This window comes from Paroedura picta, chromosome 4 (genome assembly GCF_049243985.1).
Source record: "Paroedura picta isolate Pp20150507F chromosome 4, Ppicta_v3.0, whole genome shotgun sequence".
Classification (NCBI taxonomy): Eukaryota; Metazoa; Chordata; class Lepidosauria; order Squamata; family Gekkonidae; genus Paroedura; species Paroedura picta.
Genome location: NC_135372.1, coordinates 83,914,367 through 83,935,298, shown reverse-complemented (window position 1 = coordinate 83,935,298; position 20,932 = coordinate 83,914,367). Strand labels below are relative to the sequence as shown.

At 40.3% G+C, this 20,932-nt stretch overlaps 1 protein-coding gene across 4 annotated transcripts in view; it reads right to left on the bottom strand.

The window, feature by feature from the left end:
• Nucleotides 1-20,932, bottom strand: part of BEND5 (BEN domain containing 5) — a 1,107,701-nt gene that overhangs the window by 517,102 nt on the left and 569,667 nt on the right. Inside the window, exon 1 of one of the 4 annotated variants that reach the window (XM_077333808.1) lies at nucleotides 1,705-2,210. The exons of the other annotated variants lie outside the window; for them this stretch is intronic. Within the exon in view, the coding sequence (XP_077189923.1) occupies nucleotides 1,705-1,924 (220 nt within the window). The 5' untranslated portion in view covers nucleotides 1,925-2,210. Of the gene's footprint in view, nucleotides 1-1,704; nucleotides 2,211-20,932 lie in introns of those variants that run through there. 4 annotated transcript variants of the gene reach the window in all.

The following is a 20,932-nucleotide window of genomic DNA, read 5'->3' as shown; positions in this document are numbered from 1 at the left end:
ATTTGGTCATTCAAGTTTGCAACCTGAAGAATGTGCAATAACTTTTGATATATAAGAAAAATAAGGGGCTGAACAAGTGGCATAATGGATGAGAGGTGAGATTAGAAATAGGGTAAATTAAATTCTGAAGCATTGTTGCCTGGGGAAGTATCAGCCACTAATACAACATCTTTTCTCAGACTTCCCATCAACTCATAAAGAGTTTTTATAGAGAAGGCATGGTAGAGATACACAGCATTCTGTATGGTTTGGAGACAGTGAAGTCAGCCAGTGAAATTGATTACAGTACTGTCAGACCACATAACACAGTTAACAAAATAAATTTGGACCATAAGAAGAGCCCTGCTTTATCAGACCAATAGTCCATCTAGTCAATCATCCTGTCTCACACATTGGTTTACAAATTCCACTGGATAGCAAACAACAGGGCATAAAGGCCTAGTCCTTCTCTGATATTGTCTCCTGACTCTAGAATTGAGAAGATTATGGCCTCTAAATGTGGAGAATCCCCTTAGTCAACATGGCAAACGGCCATTAATAGACGTATCCTCCATGAATCTATCAAATCCCCCTTTAAAGTTGTTTATTCCTGTTTATTTAAAGCCATCATTTCCTTTTGACCATCCTAACCCTACTGCTCATCATCTTCACTAGATGCCCTAAAGTTCTAGTATTTTGAGAGAGGGAGAAAAAGTTATCTTTATCAACTCTATCAACTCTCTTCACCCCAGGCATAATTCCATCTCTATGATGTTCCCTCTTCATCATCTTATTTTCTAACTCTTAAGCCTTTCCTCATAGGGAAGGTGCTCCAACCCCCTAATCATCTTGCTTGCCCTACTCTGCACTTCTTCAAGATCTGCAAAGGATCATGTAATGAGGCACATTGAGTTGGATATATTTAAAAGAGGATTTTATAAGCTCATAAATGATCAAACAATAAAGTTCTTAATAGCTGAATGAAAGCTCCATTTTCAATCACAGTATACAAACATCTGGAGAGTAAGCAGCAGGGTTGCCTTCATGTCCTGCTGGTGGGTTTAAAAAAAAAAACATCTTGGTGGCCACTACTGGTGACAGGATACTGGACCGGATGGAACCTTGGTGGCCCCACTTATGCCCACATTTTCTTTTCCTGTGGCTATTAACAGACCCATTGGCAATTTCCCCATGGCCAACCTAAAATTAGCACACCTGAAAACTTACAAGAGCCTCCCAGCCATTACATACAGTACTGCTTGTCAAGACTATGCTCTCATCTTCAACTAATTATTCCAGGATCCTCAGTTTCGATGACCATTTTAGCTGTTCGCCCCCTCCCGTTACCGGGGGAGGGGTCCATCCTCCCCATTTCTTTAAATTTGAATAACCATTTCTTTAAAAACCCATTGCCTTTGCACACATTCATTCAAAGATAGCAATCTCTTAGGAGAAAAGACAATGCACAAGAATGCCTGCAAAGCCGGGGATATCGTATAGGCCCCTTAAGCGGCAGCCTCTCCTGTTTTAGTTTCCTCCGGAGACGAAACCCCTCCTTCAACCCACACCACACACGGAAGACGTCAAGGCCCGGCCAAACCACCGGCCCAGGCCCTCTTTCCACCCCCCCCATTTTCCGGAGTGCGGAGTAAGCTATCCAGAAGAGCAGGGATGTTTCAAATGGTCTGGCCTCCTCCCCCATTGTCTGACCCCTCTCCGGCTCACCTGCCAGCGCTAAGATCTGGGCCTTGTGCAGCAACGGCCGCTCTCCCCACTCGCCGGGGCTGCCGTCGCCGTCCTCGGGGTCGTGGGCCGGGCTGCGGTAGACCGTGTAGACCTTCTGGTTGTCGAAGTCGAGCCGGGATTTGGGGCTGAAATTTTGCACGCACGACACGGGCAGCGCATAGCACACGTTGTCCTCCAGAAATCGCACGAAGGCATACATTATGGGGGGCGAAGCGAGCGGGGGAGGGAGAGGGAAACAAAAACAAGAGAGGCGAGGCGGGCCGGCCGGCCGGCGGTCGGGAGGAGGGAGCGGGCCGGCGCGCCTCGGTTTCCTCGGTTCCCTCACTTCTGTTATTGTTCCTGAAAACCCGGCTCGGTGCTCGGCTAAGCTGGTCTGAGCTCCACAGGCTTCTCTTACCAAGGCAGCTGGGAGTTGGGCTTTCAGGCAAGCAGCGAGAGCGGAGCGCGGAGCGAAGCGAGCACTCAGCCTGGCGCTCGTCTCCGAGAGAGAATCGCTTGAGTCGAGCGAGAACGCGGTTTAGCTCTTCCCGGGCAGTGAAAGGCAGCCCCGTTTGGAGGGCTGAGAGAAAGGGATCCCCCACCCCACCCCCAAGTCTAGAGGCGCGTAAAGGATTTGTTGCAAACACATTGAAACAGATTAAAAAACAACTTGCACAGAAGAAACGGATATCTTCGACACGTCCCCGAAGAGATTCCTCCATGAAGCAAGCCCCCATAACCACGCAGGGTCGGTTTACCACTAAAACCATCCAAGCGGCTACTTAGGGTCCACATTCTCTACGGGGGTTAGCACGCTGCCCGGGTCTCATCTTACTCTCAGCTGACTGCAGTGGGGGCTGGGGGAAACTACATGTACACCTTGCATTTATCATCATCTCGAGAGCTGTGCCACTACTGCCTGGATCTCCTGTCCGAAATGAGTAGCACAAGAAGGGGCTGCTCAGACTCAAGCATTTGCTTCCCAGATCCATCACTCAAGGTGTCAGAGGTACTGGGAGCAAATTGAGCTTGCCTTGAAGCCAGCCAGCAGGAGCCAGAGAGGATGCAGTGAGTGCCTCCAAGAGCTGCACTGCTGCTGCTGCTGCTGCTGCTGCCCAGGTTGAGGCACTCAGCAAGAGCAACTGGGTGTCCACAACACCTGCACCTCTACTGTCTTATCTCTCATCCCAGGCAAAGTTTCAGAAGTGTTGGCAACCAGAGCTTCTAGAGCTTGCTTAAAAACCAGCCAAAGGAACATGGAAGAAGACAAAAGGGCATCCTGCTGCCACCTAGATTCACCACCTGAAACTCTGCTTGGAGTCAGCTAGTAGCAGCACAGGAAAAGCAATGGACCTGCAACTTTTAATGTTATTTATGACTGTTTTCCTAACTGATGTTACCTGCCCTGAGCCTCACAGGAAGGGTGTGCTAGAAAATTATTATATCATCATTACCACCTCTTGGCCCCTGTCCAAGGCAGTCTTCAGGGGCACTGGCAACCAGCATTGCTAAAGCTCGTTTTGGAACTAAATAGGGAGCAGGCAACAGGTACATCTTCAGTACACACTTGCTGCCATTCTGAGTACTCATCTGCAAACAACTTGAAATTAGCAGATGGCAGCACAGAGAAAGACAACAAAATACTTTAGTCAGCAAAATTTTGTGACTGCAGGCTCTTGTGCCTTTAAAGATCTTTGAAAGAAATACAGGTGCTGTTTTAACTCCAAATGAGTTGTCAAAATGGAGAACAATATTCAAAAAATAGAACTAAGTCAGCATCAACAGCAGGGCAAATAACAGAGATGCAACTCTGTCGCTGTTGGAGTTACACACCCTCTTGAAGGGAATAGTCCAACTACACAGACCAAACTTTCATCTACAAAAGGAGTAAACAATTCCATAAATATGAGGTGGCAGCAGAGAACAATCTGGCTTTTTGAGAAGGTGCTATCTGCAGCAGAGATCATTATTCCACCTTGGTGATCAGGGAGTGACAAATTAAGGCTGGCAACACAGTGTTCCTCCAAGTATCTAAGAACTGGTACCTTGGTAAGTTTTTAAAGATAAGAAATAGCACCTTAAAATTAACCCAGGAACAAACTGCTGGCCACTGGAGTTCCTGCAATATTAGTGTTATCGGCTTCTGACGGCTCACATCATCAGACTGCCCCACTCTGGGCCAATGGAAATTTTCAGACTCCTTTCTTGGGCAGCAGTAGAACAAGGAAGGGTGCAGTTGTTACATTTCTGTCAAGGCCAGTATAGAGATGGGAACCCCCTTCCCCCAAAAAAACATATCAGGTAAAACAAAATCCTACTGTTTTTCCAACTGAAATATTGGGGAGGATTCCTATGATTTTTTTTTCTTTTTAGAAAGAGTGAAATGCTTATAAGACAAGGTTTTACTTATCCAGAATGTATGTGAAGATTTAATATGCATTAATTACAGTGTTTAATAATGATAATTCTATGTACTATAGACATACACATGTTTCTAAACATATATGCCATTTTAAATGCTGTTAGAGAAATAAAAAAGTTTGGGTTTAATAATAAACTACATATTGCATATATTCTGATTTTCCCCAAAACATTCTCCACCCCTCATAGTTTCAACATTTACAGACATTTCTAGGCCAAAGTGCATATTGGTAAATGGAGCTCCTACATTATTTTAAATTTGATGTGACATTGTATTTATTTATTTGTGTTATATGTAGTCCATCTTTCTCACAAGGACTCAAGACAGAATGAATAAGTATGATCTACAAAATGGGACATCCAATAAACAATGCATTAACTTGTAGAGCAAGTCTGGAACCATCAGAAACGAACTGAAAGAGAGCATAAGTTTTATAATGACACATTAAACAGTACGAAAATTATATACTTACAGTACAGTATACACAGCAACATAGAATACAGTCTATAAACAATTACTCAGGTAAGTTTGTGAACCATTTTGTATGGTGTAACCCTATCACCTGTGCAGAAAAGCCCTCTTGAATAATTCTGTTCTGCATAGTTTTGAGAAAGCCTGGAGAATGGGAGATTTCTTGACTTCTTCAGGCAGGCCATTCCATGAAATTAGAGCCACAACATAGAAAGCACATGTACAGATAATTGTTGATTTTGCCCATTTGAAGTGGGCACCAATAGAAGCCTCTGCTGACATGAGCAAAGCAGAGTGAAACATAGAGAGAGAGGCAGTCCCACAGAAAAAGGAACCAAGGCCATGAAGGGCTTTGTATATGATAGCAAATACCTTAAACTGAGCCTGTTAACAAATAGGCAGCCAGTAGAGTGTCTGCAGAATGGGAATAGCATCTGATACTAGGTGAGCTGTGATATCTAGCTTCTAGTAATAGCTCAGCTGTGACATTTTGGTCCAGTTGGAGTTTCTGAATTTATTTTAAGTGGAGACCAGTGCACAGTCCTTGACAGTAATCCAGTCTCTGTGTTACTGTGGTTGGGTTGGAGGTGGCCAGATCAGGCTGTGTCAAGGTGAAGAACCATAGGCTGAGTTTGTAGAATATGTTTATTTGGGGGGGGGGGGGGTTGTAGCTGCATTAACTTGCTTCTTCAGTGTTAAAATATAACCCCAAAGGCTTCTAACCAAATCAGCAAAGATCAGTTGAATTCCATCAAAAGTAGGGAGAATAATGTCTTTCAAGACCTCCACCTGATAGTAGAGAAGGAACTTTTCTTTGTTGTTGCCTGCAGGACTTCATAGATCTTACAATGAGCTTTCTAGCATGATCAGTCAGATTCTGTATCTGTCATCCCCATTATGTATATTTTAACTTTGAAACTGTCTTGATTTTGTTTTGATTAATGATGTGGTATACACATATTAAGTAAGTGCAACACTGGGTTATTTCTTCTTGACAAATCATTTTGTATTGAAATCCTGGAAAATGACAATATATGTACCTATTTTTGTGTTCTTTCCCCCCTACCCGGGCTTAAAGCATTTTAGGAGAGCCATTTTCAACCAGGGAAACAGTGTAGGTCAGGGATTCCCAATGTGGTTGCATGGGTATAACTCAGGGAGGGAAGTAACCCAGTGTTCTAAAATCACTTGTAGCCATTTTTGACATGACAGCAGGGCCTGCAGGTCTTTCAGCTGTCAGCCAGAAATAGCTGCAAGCCATTTCCCTGCACTGGATCATTCCCCCCACACCTTCCAAAGGGAGAGAAGAAAGCGGGCATACTGAAATCGCTTGCAGCTGTTTTGGCCTGAAAGCAGAGCCCATGGGCCTCTCAGCTATCAGCCAGAAAGGCCTGCAAGTCATTACAGTGCCCTGGATTGCTTCCCCCCACCAAAGGTGGGGGAAGCATTTCAGGCTGACAGCTGGGTGCTTACATCTGACTACTGTCAGCCTAAAATGGCTGCCAATTTAATCCCTGAACTGAACTGGACAAAGGTCTATGAAATCACCCAAACTTTTGCTTGGGAGTCACACACTGGAGCACACTGGAGCATTTTCGTAGGAAATTTAGTTCATGTCCAAATTTGTGCCTATTCCCTAATCTAGACCTTGAAAGGAAGATACCTTGTAAAGTGACCATCTTATCTTAATATATGTGCATTCAGCCAGTGCTAACAGTTCCTTAGACAGTGGGCTCTCCCTTTTTTCTCTGCCATGAATTGCAGTCAATAACTTTACAATATATTCTGGGTCCTGCTTTTTTGAAATTCTTGTTTCTATGTCTGGATCTGTTGTGTATTACATTATATTGTATGTTTGACCACTGAAGAAGGCCATCTGGCTGAAATGCCTTTGGTCAGGGTCTATGGTCTGTATCAGATATTAATATTTTTACTCTGTGAGGCTATTTTGGCCTAATATTGTTTTCAACTGCCTTGTAATAAATAGATGTATTTTTATATATTTGAGCATTTTAAACTTTCTACATGGAGAAATTGAATTATTAGGCCACATATTTGTATTGCTTTAGTCTTTTTTGTTCTTGAGCCTATACCGAGTTGCCAAGCCATGCCTGGCAACTGGCAGGAGGATTGGAGTCAGGCACATGGGGTTATCACCCCAATGTCATCTATACTGCTGTATAACTACAGACGTGATACCCAAGTAACTCTAGAAATTCCTTGAAACTCTATGGTAAATCTATAGAAATTTTGGTGATTCCTCGAGTGAACTTTGGACTCAGAGAAAAGAATGATGCAGGTGATTGTCTGGCACAATTCTGTCATGAAATTTGGTTTTGCATCATGAACACTTGGCTCAAACAGCATAAACGTCACCTACACACTTGGACATCACTAAATGGACTACACAGGAACCAAATTGACTATATTTTATGCAGCCAGTGATGGTCTAAGTTCAAGCCTTGCTGTCAAAACATTTCCAGGTGCTGATTGTAGTTCAGATCATGAACTGTTGTTGGCTAAAATCAAAACAAAACTCCACAACATCAAGAGAACATCAGGGTTAAGGAAGTTTGATGTAAATACAATTATGCTCACATATGCAGAGGAGGTGAAAAAGAGGAAATGCCTGAGGAACTGTGGCAGGAAATTCAATCAACTGTTGTTGAAACAACAGTTAAACACATACTGCACAAGAAACCAGAAAAAAGATCAAAATGGCTCTCAGATGAAACTATAAAAATAGCTGAATGTAGAAACACAGCAAAAGCGGCAGGCAAAAGGGAGGAAGCAAGAAAATGAAACACTTATTTTCAAAAGTCAGCAAGAATAGACAGTGAAGCTTACTGGAATCAGAAATGCAAGCAGTTGGAAGATTACAAAAAGGAACACATGAGAAATGCTCCTGCACAAGTAAAAAGGTTCTGAATACCATTTGGTGCTCACAAAAGCATTATCAAAGATAAACAAGGGAAAACTGACTGAACAACAGAGCATCAAGAACAGGTGGTGAGAATACACAGAAAACCTGTATGCGTGCAGTATAGAAGTTTGCTTTCTTTAAATTGATAAAGAAATAGAACTTACACCAGCCATTCTTGAGAAGAAAGTTGAATGAGCCTTGAGTCAATTGCCAAACAACAAGGCCCTAGGCTTTGGTGGCATCATAACCATGGAACTGCTGAGATGTGTACCAATCAAAACCATTACAGCTTTGTGCCAGAAAATCTAGGAAACTAATAACTGGCCAGAGAAGTGGAAATGATCTGTATTCATCTCACTACCAAAACAGAGTGACTCAAAACATTGTTCCAATTACCGTACAATAGCCTTCATTTTTCATACTACTAGGATCCTGGCATAAGTCATGGGAATATCAACATGATGCCTACATCTGATTTATTGACTAAAAGAAAGCTTCTGATTGTGTGGATCACAACAAATTGTGGGACGTCCTGCAAAAATTGGGGGTGCCAGTACATTTGATCAAACTGATGCAGTTGTTCTATGCAAACCAAGGAGCCATTGTACATACATCATTTGGTGACACTGACTGGTTCAAAATAGAGAAAGGAGTGCCCCAAAGTTGTATTATTTCTCACTTCCTGTTTAACTTGTATGCCGAGATCATGAGAGAGATTTAACTCAAAGAATGAAACACTGGAATTAATATTGGAAGAAGGAATATAAATAATCTTTGGTATGCTGATGACATGACCCTCAGAAACTAAGGAAAGCCTAGAACAGCTATTACAAAAGTCAATAAAGTAAGTAAGAAATTTGGCATTTTCTTAAACACTAAAAAGACAAAAATAATGACCACTGCAAAAAAACAGGCATGTCACAATAACTATTGATGGTAAAGAGATCAAATGTGTTCAATAATGAATTTTCCTTGGATCACAAATTTAAGTAAGTGGCAATTACAGTATGGAAATAAAATACTGAGTTGCTCTGGGTCACACAGCAATGATGAGCTTGAACCAAATATAGAAAAACAAGGACATAAGCCTGACAACCAAATTTAGATTAGTTTATGCTTACTAAAAACAAGACTAAAAACAAGAGATCTATATATGGATTTAATGTTATATGTAGTCCTAACCTTATACTTTACTACAGAAAAAAATAGCTGTCTCCAAAGGTATGGAATTATTGAATCCTGAGTGAAAATTATAGGTAATGAAGAATGGTGAAACTCCGAACAAAAGATCAAATGAATAGACCTTCATATAAAATTAAACATGTATAGCATCTAGACTTGTGGCACAGCCTCCAAGAAGGCATTCCCAGTGTCTGGAATTCCTCTGACCAACACTGGTTAAGAAGCTCCTAGAGTATCCTAAAGACCATCATACAGTCATTATGTAGGATAAATGTACATCTTAATGCATTCTTACAACTACCCAGAAGAAAAAATATTCCATAGGTGGTCCACATATGTCATAGATCTCCACATATTTTAATTTCTATAAAGCTTGACCCAACAAACTGGAATGTGTAAATCACTAATCTGTATTATATAATGATGAACAGAACTGTGAAAATATTATACTTTGGAGAAGTAAATTATAATTGCAGAAGTAACAGATTTTGTAGATGTTCTATCAGTTCTATCTCTTTCAATGGAAATTATATGAGCAAACTCTTTCACTGGTACAGTCAAGAACTGCAAAATGTCCCTTTCTTGAAATAAGAAGAAAAGCCATGCCAGATCACACCAATGGCCCATCCAGTTCTGGGTCACACAGCGCCGAAAACCCAGGTGCTATCAAGAGGTCCACCAGAAGAGCCAGAACTCTAGAAGCCATTCTATTATTCCCCCATCCCGCTGAGCACCAAGAATACAGAGCTTCGCTGCCCCATATAGAGTGTTCCATCTATACATTGTGGCTAACAGCCATTGATGGATCTCTGCTCCATATAGTTATCAAATCCCATCTTGAAACTGTCAATGCTTGTAGCTACCACCACTTCCTGTGGCAGTGGGATCAATAAGAGTTTTACTATTGACTTTAAGGTAAAGGTATCCCCTGTGCAAGCACCGAGTCATGTCTGACCCTTGGGGTGATGCCCACTAGCATTTTCATGGCAGACTCAATACGGGGTGGTTTGCCAGTGCCTTCCCCAGTCATTACCGTTTACCCCCCAGCAAGCTGGGTACTCATTTTACCGACCTCGGAAGGATGGAAGGCTAAGTCAACCTTGAGCCGACTGCTGGGATTGAACTCCCAGCCTCATGGGCAGACAGCTTCAGACAGCATTTCTGCTGCCTTACCACTCTGCGCCACAAGAGGCTCTTTTTTAACTTTAATAGGAGGTAAACTGAACACATAAACCCACGAGACTGCCTTATGCTGAATCAGACCATCAGTGGTGAAACAGATCATCAGACCATCAGACAGTATTACCTAATCACACTGGCAGTAGCTCTTCAGGGTCTCAGTCTTTCACCTCACTTCCTACCTGATCCTTTCAACTGTAGTTGCCAGGGATTGAACCTGGGACTTTCCGCATACAAAACAGATACTCTGCTACTGAGCCACAGTCCCTCCTAGCCAGCATGGTGTAGTGGTTAAGTAAAATATTAAGCAGAACTAGAATGGCTTATACAAATGCTATTTTAAATTTGCAAATAACTGCTTATCCAGTTAATTCAAAGAAGGAAAATGTTAATGAAATAGGCCTATTCAAAAAGCATTTTTGGTGAGACGGTAACAACACAAGTGATGTATTATTATCATTATTTACATAGTATCATTGCACCTATGTAGTATAACAACAACAAAATAACAGTCCCTTACCTCTAAGGAGCATAAAATTTGTAACATCAAAGGTTGGGAGGATGGAGTTTGTATTTGGTTACATACAATTAGTGTCAACAAGAGAAATGAGGAATTCATGGAAAAGGCAGAATCTCAAGAGGATCTGAAAGAAGAGATTGAGGCATTGCCTCAATCTGTGAGGAAGTTCCAAGTACCAAGGGCAGCAAGAGACAAAAGGTAGTTACTTAAAGGATAATCAAGGATGGTAGAGGTGGAACCTCAAAATTCAGATAGGATATGCCAGGAAAAGGTCACAGAGGGCTTTCAGAGTAAGGACAAGAAGTTTTTGTTTTATCTGGAAACAGCAGGAAGGTAGTATTGAAATTTAAGGAAGAACATTTGAGATATTTTTGGTAGCAAAGGTCAAGGTGAAAGGGCAAAATGTGGCAAAAGAAGACCAAAAAGGAGAAATATGTTGTAATGAAAGCAAAAAATTGCTGGACTGTGACCTGAAACTTTTACTGAGGGGGGAAAGAGGAGTGCCATGATTCTGCAACAAGCAGAATGTAAGAAGGCAGAGAGATGGAGGACCAAGACCAGACATTGTGCCTGATTAAGACTATGGATTTTGGAAGGCTTTTGTTTTCATTGCATTTTTGGAGAATCAGGCTGTGCATAAGGATCTAAGAGAGAAATGGAAAAAAATCACATTTGGACAGATTGAGCTTAACTATCCCAGAAAGTTGTAACAACTGGTGCCATCCTGTCTAACAAATGCCTCTCCTTGGATCTTCACTTTACTGTGAACTGTAATCAAATTTGCCAGTCAACCTGCTTCTGGTCTACATCCTTTATGTGTCATACATAAAGTTTGTTTTTTCCAAAAAGAATGTTTGTTCAAATAAATCAACTTAGTTTGCAACAAGAACATTTATTTTCTTCAGAAAGGTAATGCATTTCATGTTGTTAAATGGAATAATTAAACATTAGGACTTTTATGCCAGAAGAACTTAAGGGCCAAAGGTGAAAATAACCATTCATTACTTGCCTTACAAACAGCTGCTGTGGAGGCTGCTATTAGTAATATAAGCCATAACATGACAAACTTAAGGACAATATTTAGTTGTGTGCTGAGAAATGTAGGATACCTGTTGCCATGAATATTCTGATCTCCTTAAACTGCTGGTCTAAAGGCAATCTGATCTCAGTTTCTTACATTCTCGAAAAACTTACAGGCATTTAAGGATGATAATCTATTTCACTTGTAATACCTTATATAAGCATATATACAGTTATGTTCAACTTGGAATAAATGTCATTATCACAGCAGGCCAAATAACAGTTGGAAATGGTTTTGATTAATATGAAAACTCCAGTAGGGAGCTTGAAGGGAAGTTGTTTGGATCATGAACAGGCTATAGTAACAATGGGAGGCAGGAATGTCCCTAGGATTTGCACTTATCCATTCAGAATAATAGCATTTAATAACATTAGGAATGATGCCATCTCAAATATCAGCATTGCCACCCAACCAACAGTTTGAAAGTATTACTACGACCATGTATCGGAAATTAAAGAACTTCATACAAATAAAGAAAATTGTAATGATCAAAGACAGCATTGTCCAACAATATTAACAGTTTTAAAGCTGCATGCTGTTGCCATTAATGTATCTGGAACTGGTACACAGGGATATCTCACCCCCTTGCCTTGCTGTTTGGTCTTGACTCTACATTTCCACAGCCTGACATGGAAGTAGCTATTGGTACTGCTGTATCTGGTCCCTTCCAGGCACTTTCACTGTGTAACTTGGGATACTCAAACTTTTACAGCCTGCAACTACTTTGGAATTCTGACACAGGGTGGTGGGTACAACCACAAAACGGTTCCCATAGGAGCCAGAGCCAACCACAAAAATCAATCACAAAATGTCAAGGAATGAGGTTATACATAACTGAGGTAATAAGTATTCAACATTTCAAGCAGAAGCTATATTTGATGGAATGACTTTTAAAATTAAGATATTGTTTAAACATATTTTCTTGCATAGGCACAAAATAAGTATATATCTATTGAGGTAGCTAAGAAAGCAACATCTGGCAATATCTGTCTTTTACAGGCATCTGTCTGAAAGCGATGTCCATGAGGCTGGGAGTCCAATCTCAGCAGCCAGCTCAAGGTTGACTCAGCCTTCCAATCTTCCGAGGTCGGTAAAATGAGTACCCAGCTTGCGGTAATGACTGGGGAAGGCACTGGCAAGGCCACCCTGTATTGAGTCTGCCATGAAAACGCTGGAGGGCGTCACCCCAAGGGTCAGACATGACTCGGTGCTTGCACAGGGGATACCTTTACCTTTTAACACACTTATGTCAAAAGAAAAATGCTTCTTCTAGCTAGCCTTTTACATTACAACCTTCTCTGATGAGCACAACCATTTTTAACTTGTACTAGTACTTGTAACAATGACAGTTGGTGCTGAAGGGTTGGTGAAAGCTTCTTGCAGATTTGTACAGTAAGAAATTATGAGAACATCTTGATAGGAACAAATTATTTTTGATAAATGAACAAGATTTGATGTAGTGATGTTATTCTTAATGTCTACCTCAATAACAAAAATACATTAAAACTGGAAAGCTCTGATTACTTTAATAGAAGTTACATTCAGGTACATTAAGCATTTTAGCTGTCCAGCTCAATTGTCAGGAATATACTTTTACAAAGGGATCAGGACTATAGTATCAGGCAACTCAGATGGTTTCTTCTATAAGGAATAACATTATAGTATATCATTTCTATTATTAGGTGAGTTTTAATCCCTTTATATATACACAAATATGAACACAGGGGAAGACACAAAAGTGACTTCTGAGAAAGCACAGGAAAGCAGATCCCCAGTGCGAAATTTCTTTCACACAAAACAGATGCTTTAACTACTCAAGCAAAGATTGGCCGCGTCTCTCAAAGTTGTTCCTTTCCTACTTCCAAATGCTGAAACTTCTACACATACAGACCCCTGCAATCTGCTTCCTCCCTTCCATTGTGAAGGTCATCTCTTCCAGTCTTGATGGGCTCTTGATCAAAGCAATAAGGCACAGTGAAGGGAGAGATCTATAACCTTTAAGAAAGTATTGTCATTCTTTTTGTCAGGTAGGATAGACTGAGTCACAGTGATGAGAGGCCAGGTTCCTTCCATGAGAAAAATATCTAACAATTATTGATAGATAATTAGTCTGACAAGAGTGCTTGCACTCAAAAGCTCACGCCCTGAATAAATCTTTGTTGGTCTTAAAGGTGCTACTGGACTATGATTTTATTGTAACAATTATTGAGCAAAGGATAAAATAAAATGCAATGTGAATGAAGTCTAAACAGAGAGAATAATGTTCTAAAGATAAAGAATAATGTTGATGTTACCAGATTTCAATTTCAATCTTTGTTTTCAGGTTCTGTCACATCTCACCAGCTCCCAACTAGGGTGCACCAAATCCCCCCCCCACCTCGGAATCTCTAATGATGTTCTCTTAGAATGTCTGATATTCTCTTAGAATATCTATCTGGTAGAAGTATTTAGCGTCTAGACTTTATACAATTATTTGCAAATAATTGGTGCTTCAGAAATGTATTAGTCACTGTTATTAATTTAAAAAAAGGTTCAAAAGCATCCCAAAGTTTATTTCAATATAAACTTTAATGAGTTACTGCTCACTTCTTGAGCTATGTAGGAATTCAAACTGAGAATTCTTCTGTCATGACTTAGTTTTATTCCCTGAGTGAAGTAGTCCGAAAACTCACAGGATTAGACTGGATCAACATAGCACAGGAACATTTTGAGATTTCTTTTGAGAACTATGCTATCATTAATATGGCTAATGACAACATATCAGACTCCTACAAGGAATGGCATTCTGCCTTTGGTGAGAAATTATGCAAATACAACTGTGAAAACTAATACCACAATATCTTGCATTTTTTACATTTTGCATCCTGCTATGCATATTTATAATTTCTCTTGTTAGTAGCATCTCTCACTTATCAAACAAAATTTAGCATATGCTACCTGCTATTTCAATTCTTTACAAACATCAAAACCATGCATTTGAATAAGCTATTTAATGTATACATTTTTATTCAATTCAGTATTCTGATCATCTCAGAATATTATTCAGGAGGCTGATTGAAGGGAAATATACTACTCAAAATATCAATTGGAATAGTCTTGCAAGACACTCTTTGGTAAAGGCAGAGAAGTACTGGGATTACATTCTGCATACAATCAAATTTTTGGTATAACCTTCCTTCATAAATATATGCAAATATAGCTTTTGGTATTTTGAAGACAGGCTGCAGCTATTGCATAGTCCAGACTGATGAGAAAATGCTGTCAACAGAGAAAATAAAAGAACTGTTGGATGAGTTGCAAACATAAATTTACTCATGACATTTCCCCTACTTTCAGAAAGAAAATAGTATGCCAGCCTCTTATAGTACACTAACCTACATCAGTTGAAGTGCAAAGAAACAGCTGTCTAATTCAACAGCAATTTACAATCATTTGTGCTCTAATGATTTATTTAACATCATTAATGACCTCCAGCTTCTTAGATAAGGATATTTCTCTGACACAGGCCTTGATTGGCAGGCCTTTACTTTTTTATAGGTAGCCCCTATTTTAAAACAACTTATTTATTTTGGATTGTATACTCCAATCTATTTTTGGAAACTCAGGGCAGATTACAATATCACAAAATACATATAGATCACAAAATATAGAATAACATTTTAATTAATAAATATTAAAATTGATGAGCATTAAAAAATTAAAAGTCAGGATTAAATATAACATTTTCCCTCCCCCCCGCCCCCCCTCAGAACTCCACCAGTATACTCTGGATTTGTTTGCATTGTTGCACTGTTGAGTTGTTTATATTGTTTATACTGTTATATGGTTACAACTATTAGTTATTATTATTGTAAGGTTATTCACATGTTATAGATTGTTTCATGTATTGTTCTTTGTTCTTATGTAAACCGCCCTGAGCCTCCGGGGAGGGCGGTATATAAATATAATAAATAAATAAAATATAAATAAATAAAATAAATAATATTTGTAATCTGCAGGTACTCTTCTTTAAGAGGCCTGTCCTTCACACAATTTCTCAGATATTGATGTTTCCTTCCATAGATCCTCCTGAAGTGCTCTGTTCATCCAGATAGGCCTCTTGGATCCCCTTCCATGTTTCCAACTTGCTGGAATAGCCATGGTTTGAGCATGTAATAACTCTTGTTTAAGGATAGCCCACTCATCACTTTCTCTTCCAGCATCCTTATCTATGGGTTGACTCTCATCATATCACTAAGTTTATTAAAGTCTGCCCTAGAAAAGTCTAACACACACATCTGACTATGAACTTCCTTTGCCCCCATCGCCAAAGGAATCAGGACATGATCACCTCCCTCTCCCCAGTGTCCCTATCCACCAGCTTTTGCTTGTTAGTCAGTATTAAGTATGACTGAACTTCTTGCAGGTTTTTCCACTGTTTGACAAATGAAATTGCCAGGTAGGTCAGAAAGTTGCAGAAACTTAGCAGAATTTGTTTCCCAGCATAAATCAGGGAAACTGAAGTCACCCATAATTACCAGATCCTGTTGCCCAGACATTCTATCAAGCTGCTCAAGGCAGGCAGCATCAATGTCCTCACCCTGATCAAGCAGTCTCTAGCAGATGCCAACCACTACACTCTATTTTTCCCTCCTTTATCTTTACTCAGATATTTTCACTGGTGAGTCACTCTTCTCTTATAGTATTTCTTGATAGGCAACTGTTTTTTTAACGATGCATATCCATTCACTAAGAGCCTCTTGTGGCGCAGAGTGGTAAGGCAGCCGTCTGAAAGCTCTGCCCATGAGGCTGGGAGTTCGATCCCAGCAGCCGGCTCAAGGTTGACTCAGCCTTCCATCCTTCCGAGGTTGGTAAAATGAGTACCCAGCTTGCTGCTGGGGGGTAAACGGTAATGACTGGGGAAGGCACTGGCAAACCACCCCGTATTGAGTCTGCCAAGAAAACGCTGGAGGGCATCACCCTAAGGGTCAGACATGACTCGGTGCTTGCACAGGGGATACCTTTACCTTTACCTTTATCCATTCACTACTGCATTCCAGAAATGGGAATCATTCTGCCAAGTTTCTTTAATGCCTACTAAATAATATTTCTGCCTGTATGATGTATAGGAGAGTAAAGTAATTTTTTTTCTTAATTATTGTTCTGTAAAGAGAAGTTTAGTGTACCAGATTGTTTTGTAAAAGAAGAAAACTTATTCCTGTTCTTGATTGTATTTTGGAATGGTACCAAGGCTAATATGTTTTATTCTCAAGGCAAGAGACAATTGTTTATATCATGCCATTGTTTATGTTACCAGAGGATTGAGAAATGGGAAATTGCCTTTTGTAACCTTTTTCCGGTGACTTAGCATAATGGCAATGGGTGGTCCTGTGGGATGTGCAAGGGGGTGGAGACCCCAGGTTATTGGTTTGACCTGAAAAGCATCATCTTTCCCTGCCTTCAGTGAAATATTATAAAGTCTCATGTAATGCTTTGTTTGACACACAGGCTTTTCTGGGACAAACCCCTGTGTCATTTTGTTCTTCTGCAGTTGAATAAAATTATGAAAGGTTTTCCAGTCTAGTGGTCACTCTGTTTGGGTGCTGCACACTAGGCAAACGATTCCAAAATGCCCAGACCACGCCCTGGGCTATCAGATTTGGTGGCCCGTATGGGGATTGCCTAGTTTGGGGTGAAGGGTGCTTCCTGACACCCCCCTTCTGCTGAAGGTGCGCCTAGACTTTTTGTCTACAATGACTGGACGGGGCTCGGGGAGCGGCCTTCTCTCCAACACAAGGGTGACAGCACCCCTCTTGGAAAATCTCAGGCCTGACTCTCTCTCTCCAACAGTAAGTTTCATTTTCATTTCTTCGGAGAAGGTGCAGGCAGGTTTTAATCTGGCACGATAAGACTTCCTGAGGGGTACGGGGCAGCACATGACATAGGTGTGTTTTGCTCTGTTAAAGGGACAACTACGAGGACAGCGCTGTTTATGGGCAAGAGAGCCCAGGGTGTGACTGCATGTGTGTAAATGAGACCCCTCCCACCTTGTCTCAGACCCATTTTATGAGCTGCAGCCCCTAAAACTGCACATTTCTTTGTGATTCTATCCATAAGTCTGATCATTGGGCAGTGGAGAGGATTGTAGGACTTATGTACGTTTCTGCAGACCCCCTTTTCTGTCTGGATTGAGTGGCAATAAAAACGGAGAGTGTGCATGTATATTTCTTGTGTGAAGAACGAGTAAAGGATTTTACCCCAAGGATTTTACTCGCTCTGTAGAAGGGAGCTATATCAGAGATGGGTAAATAGAGTGAGCCTCGGGGACCCCAGTGGAGTTTGCTCTTGGGTAGAGAGAAAGAGAAAATTGGAATTCGTTCAATTTCAGGAAATGGCCACAAGGTGTTTTAGACACAAAGTTTTAAAGTAAATGAACGTTTAAAATTAATATATTAAAAATGTGTTTTTCTGAAATGTGTTAAAAGGCTTCTAAAGAGAACACCTTCCTTTCTGTATACAGAAAAGATTTTTCTTAAAGGGTAAACTTGAAAGTATTTATGTGCTTTTCTAGGACAACCCCCTGTGTCATTTTGTTCTTCTGCAGTTGAATAAAATTATAAAAGGTTTTCCATTCTAATGGTCACTCTGTTTGGGTACTGCACACTAGGCAAACAATTCCAAAATGCCTAGACCACGCCCTGGGCTATCATGCATATGAATCTTAAGCTCTTCCTTTTTATTGGCCATGCTTCGGGCATTGGTATATAAGCACCTGAAGTCTCTTACCATTGGTTCCATTGGACCTGGCCTGCTCAGGCAAGCCACTGCTATTTGCTCTCCTACTTTAGAATTAGATATTGCCTCCCAATATATTCATAGTCAGTCTTTATATATGCAATTCTGTTCATGGCCATGTTACTTGTTCCCACTTGGACAATCAAAAATGGGTAATGTTCCACAGTTTTGATCAGTTTTTTCTCATCCTATCTCCCCCACCCCCATTATGATTGCAGCCTAACAGATTTTGACCTTTTTATTGTGTTCTTTTGATGATGAATTAACTGTACTAGGAAAACAGACTGTACAGTCTGCACTACAAGGATCCCAGAATTTTGGCAAAGGCAAATTAACTGACCAGAAACAACAACAAGAAAACCTCAATAAAAATACTGCCACCAACTGATGCATTATTTTCGCATTGTGTTTTACAGACAGTCTCTAGGCTTTCTTCTCTGCATATTTAATATTTGTCAATCATCTATCAAGGTGATACTTTTATAGCTAATTAACTTATAGTACCTTGATGGAATTTTAATTTTAATGTATTTTTACTTGTGCTTATCAATTCTCCAAGGTCATGAAAGATACACAGAGTATAAAATTGAAAATGAACCAATTCTGCAGTTTCTTTATGACCTTCCATTGTAAAAATATTCCCAGAATAATCAGTCATTGTGCTACATGAATTAAGAGGTATATGGATCAAGGGTACCCTAGCACCAGCTTTTTGCTAATAAAATTCACAGTAGACACTCTAGGTATAGCTCTTTGAACAGTTTCTCATCCTCTTCAAATATACTAGTCTATTTTTGATATTATAAAACAATATAAACTGGGGACTGGAAGAAATAGAGGGCAAACAATTCGAAAATCCCATTTTCTCCCTCAAAATCTCCCCTTTAAGTTTCTCAGATCTTGGGGGATGAGCAAGTTGGTTTTTCTCCCCTTTCTCCCTACCTGTTTTCTTGCATGTTCCTTGAACCTATTTTGTGTTTTATTTATCTATTTTCCAGTTCATTTACAAAATTATAGTTTGTGCATTTCTAGGAAGTCTCTAGTTTATCCTTCACCTTGTGGGTGATCCTGTTTGTGGCTTTTATTGTCACAACAGGAACCAACCACTTTGCAATTACATATAGTACCAGGCTCCCAGGATTCTCTAAGCTTCTGAGCAGGCTGATTTTCCCTCCTCTTTTTTGATGCCCAGCTACTTCTGGATATATAGCAGAAAGCTTTGGCTTTGCTCTCATGAAAAGTGGAAATGTCTATCTGAAAGCAATCTTCTAATGGATTATCTTAGATTTCTTACAGCCCTTATAACATACTTTATAGTATTTATCCAGGTGAATAACTTAACATGGTTCCTATAACCTATAATCAAATACTGGCACAAACACTGGCACAAAAGAAGAACCAGATGGGAGATGAAGAATTTAATATGTTTATGAGGATACAGGTAAATTTAAACAGAAGTCCCACACTCCTCAAAATATTCACAAGGATGGTAAGATATGTCACATATACCACAGTTGTTATGTAAGGGAAGTAGTAAAATGTCAACTATGTATCTCTTTATCTCTCTTTAAACCTTTGGGAGATCAGGACTCCAAAACAGCATTTCTTTAGATCTAGAGAGGAAGGCCATGCAATAAAAACAGATTTTTAAAACAAAGCAAATCATGACATTAAGTCCTCCTCTCAGATATTTTCAACAATTACAGCATATGAGAGACATGCCATGACAAACAAGAATATCATTTTGAAGTAAGCAGAAAGCTTGAAGCGGCTAGAATAGATGACATGGCTCCGCTTCAAAACAGTTTCACTTCAACTGCTATATGTCTTGGTACTATTGCGGTCCTGTATTGCCAAAATTTCTCCTGGAATTACAACTGTTCTCCTGCCTATACAGATTAATATCCCTTGAGAAAATGGAAGTTTTGGAGGCTTCTCCACCCCCAAATCTCTAAGAATTCCCTATCCTGGGGCCGGCAACTCTACTTTTACCCTCCTTTTCAAGCCAGATGGGAAATGACAAACAATTCCACATTTACTCTGAAGCTACTCAGTCTTTTCCTAAACTCTTCCCTCCTAGTACAGTAGTTAATTTGTGACAGTACTCAATGAAGCCCACTTGACCTCAACCAGGGCGAGAGCTTTCTCTATTCTGGCCCCAAGCTCCTCTGGGAGCTTGGTGGAACAAGCTCCCAGAGGAGACCAGGGCCCTGATGGAAGTTGAACAGTTTCTCAGGGCCTGCAAAAGGGAGCTCCTCTGCCAGGGATTTGGTTGAGGTCGACCTAAACCACTGCTTCCCATTGGCCCCCAAGCCTCTCTCCTACGACGACGACTACAAATCCACCCAACTCACTGGGCCTCAGTATTCCACCGTTCTTTAATGCTATTGTTGTTATTATGTTAATGTTAATGTTGTTATCACTTTGTTATTACTATAAATGGAGTTACCAGTTTTTTTCATGTAAACTGCCCTGAGCCTTCAGGGAGGGCAGTATATAAATACAATAAATAAATAAATGGGTTAGAACTGATGCCTGTACAACATGCTACAGAATAGAACAACCTATGGCATCTCAAAGCAACAGACAGGTTTCAACAATTGCTCACTTGATCAGGAGCAAAGTTCTTATGACACAACCATCATAAGCATCATTGTGTATTTTCAAAGTTTTAAA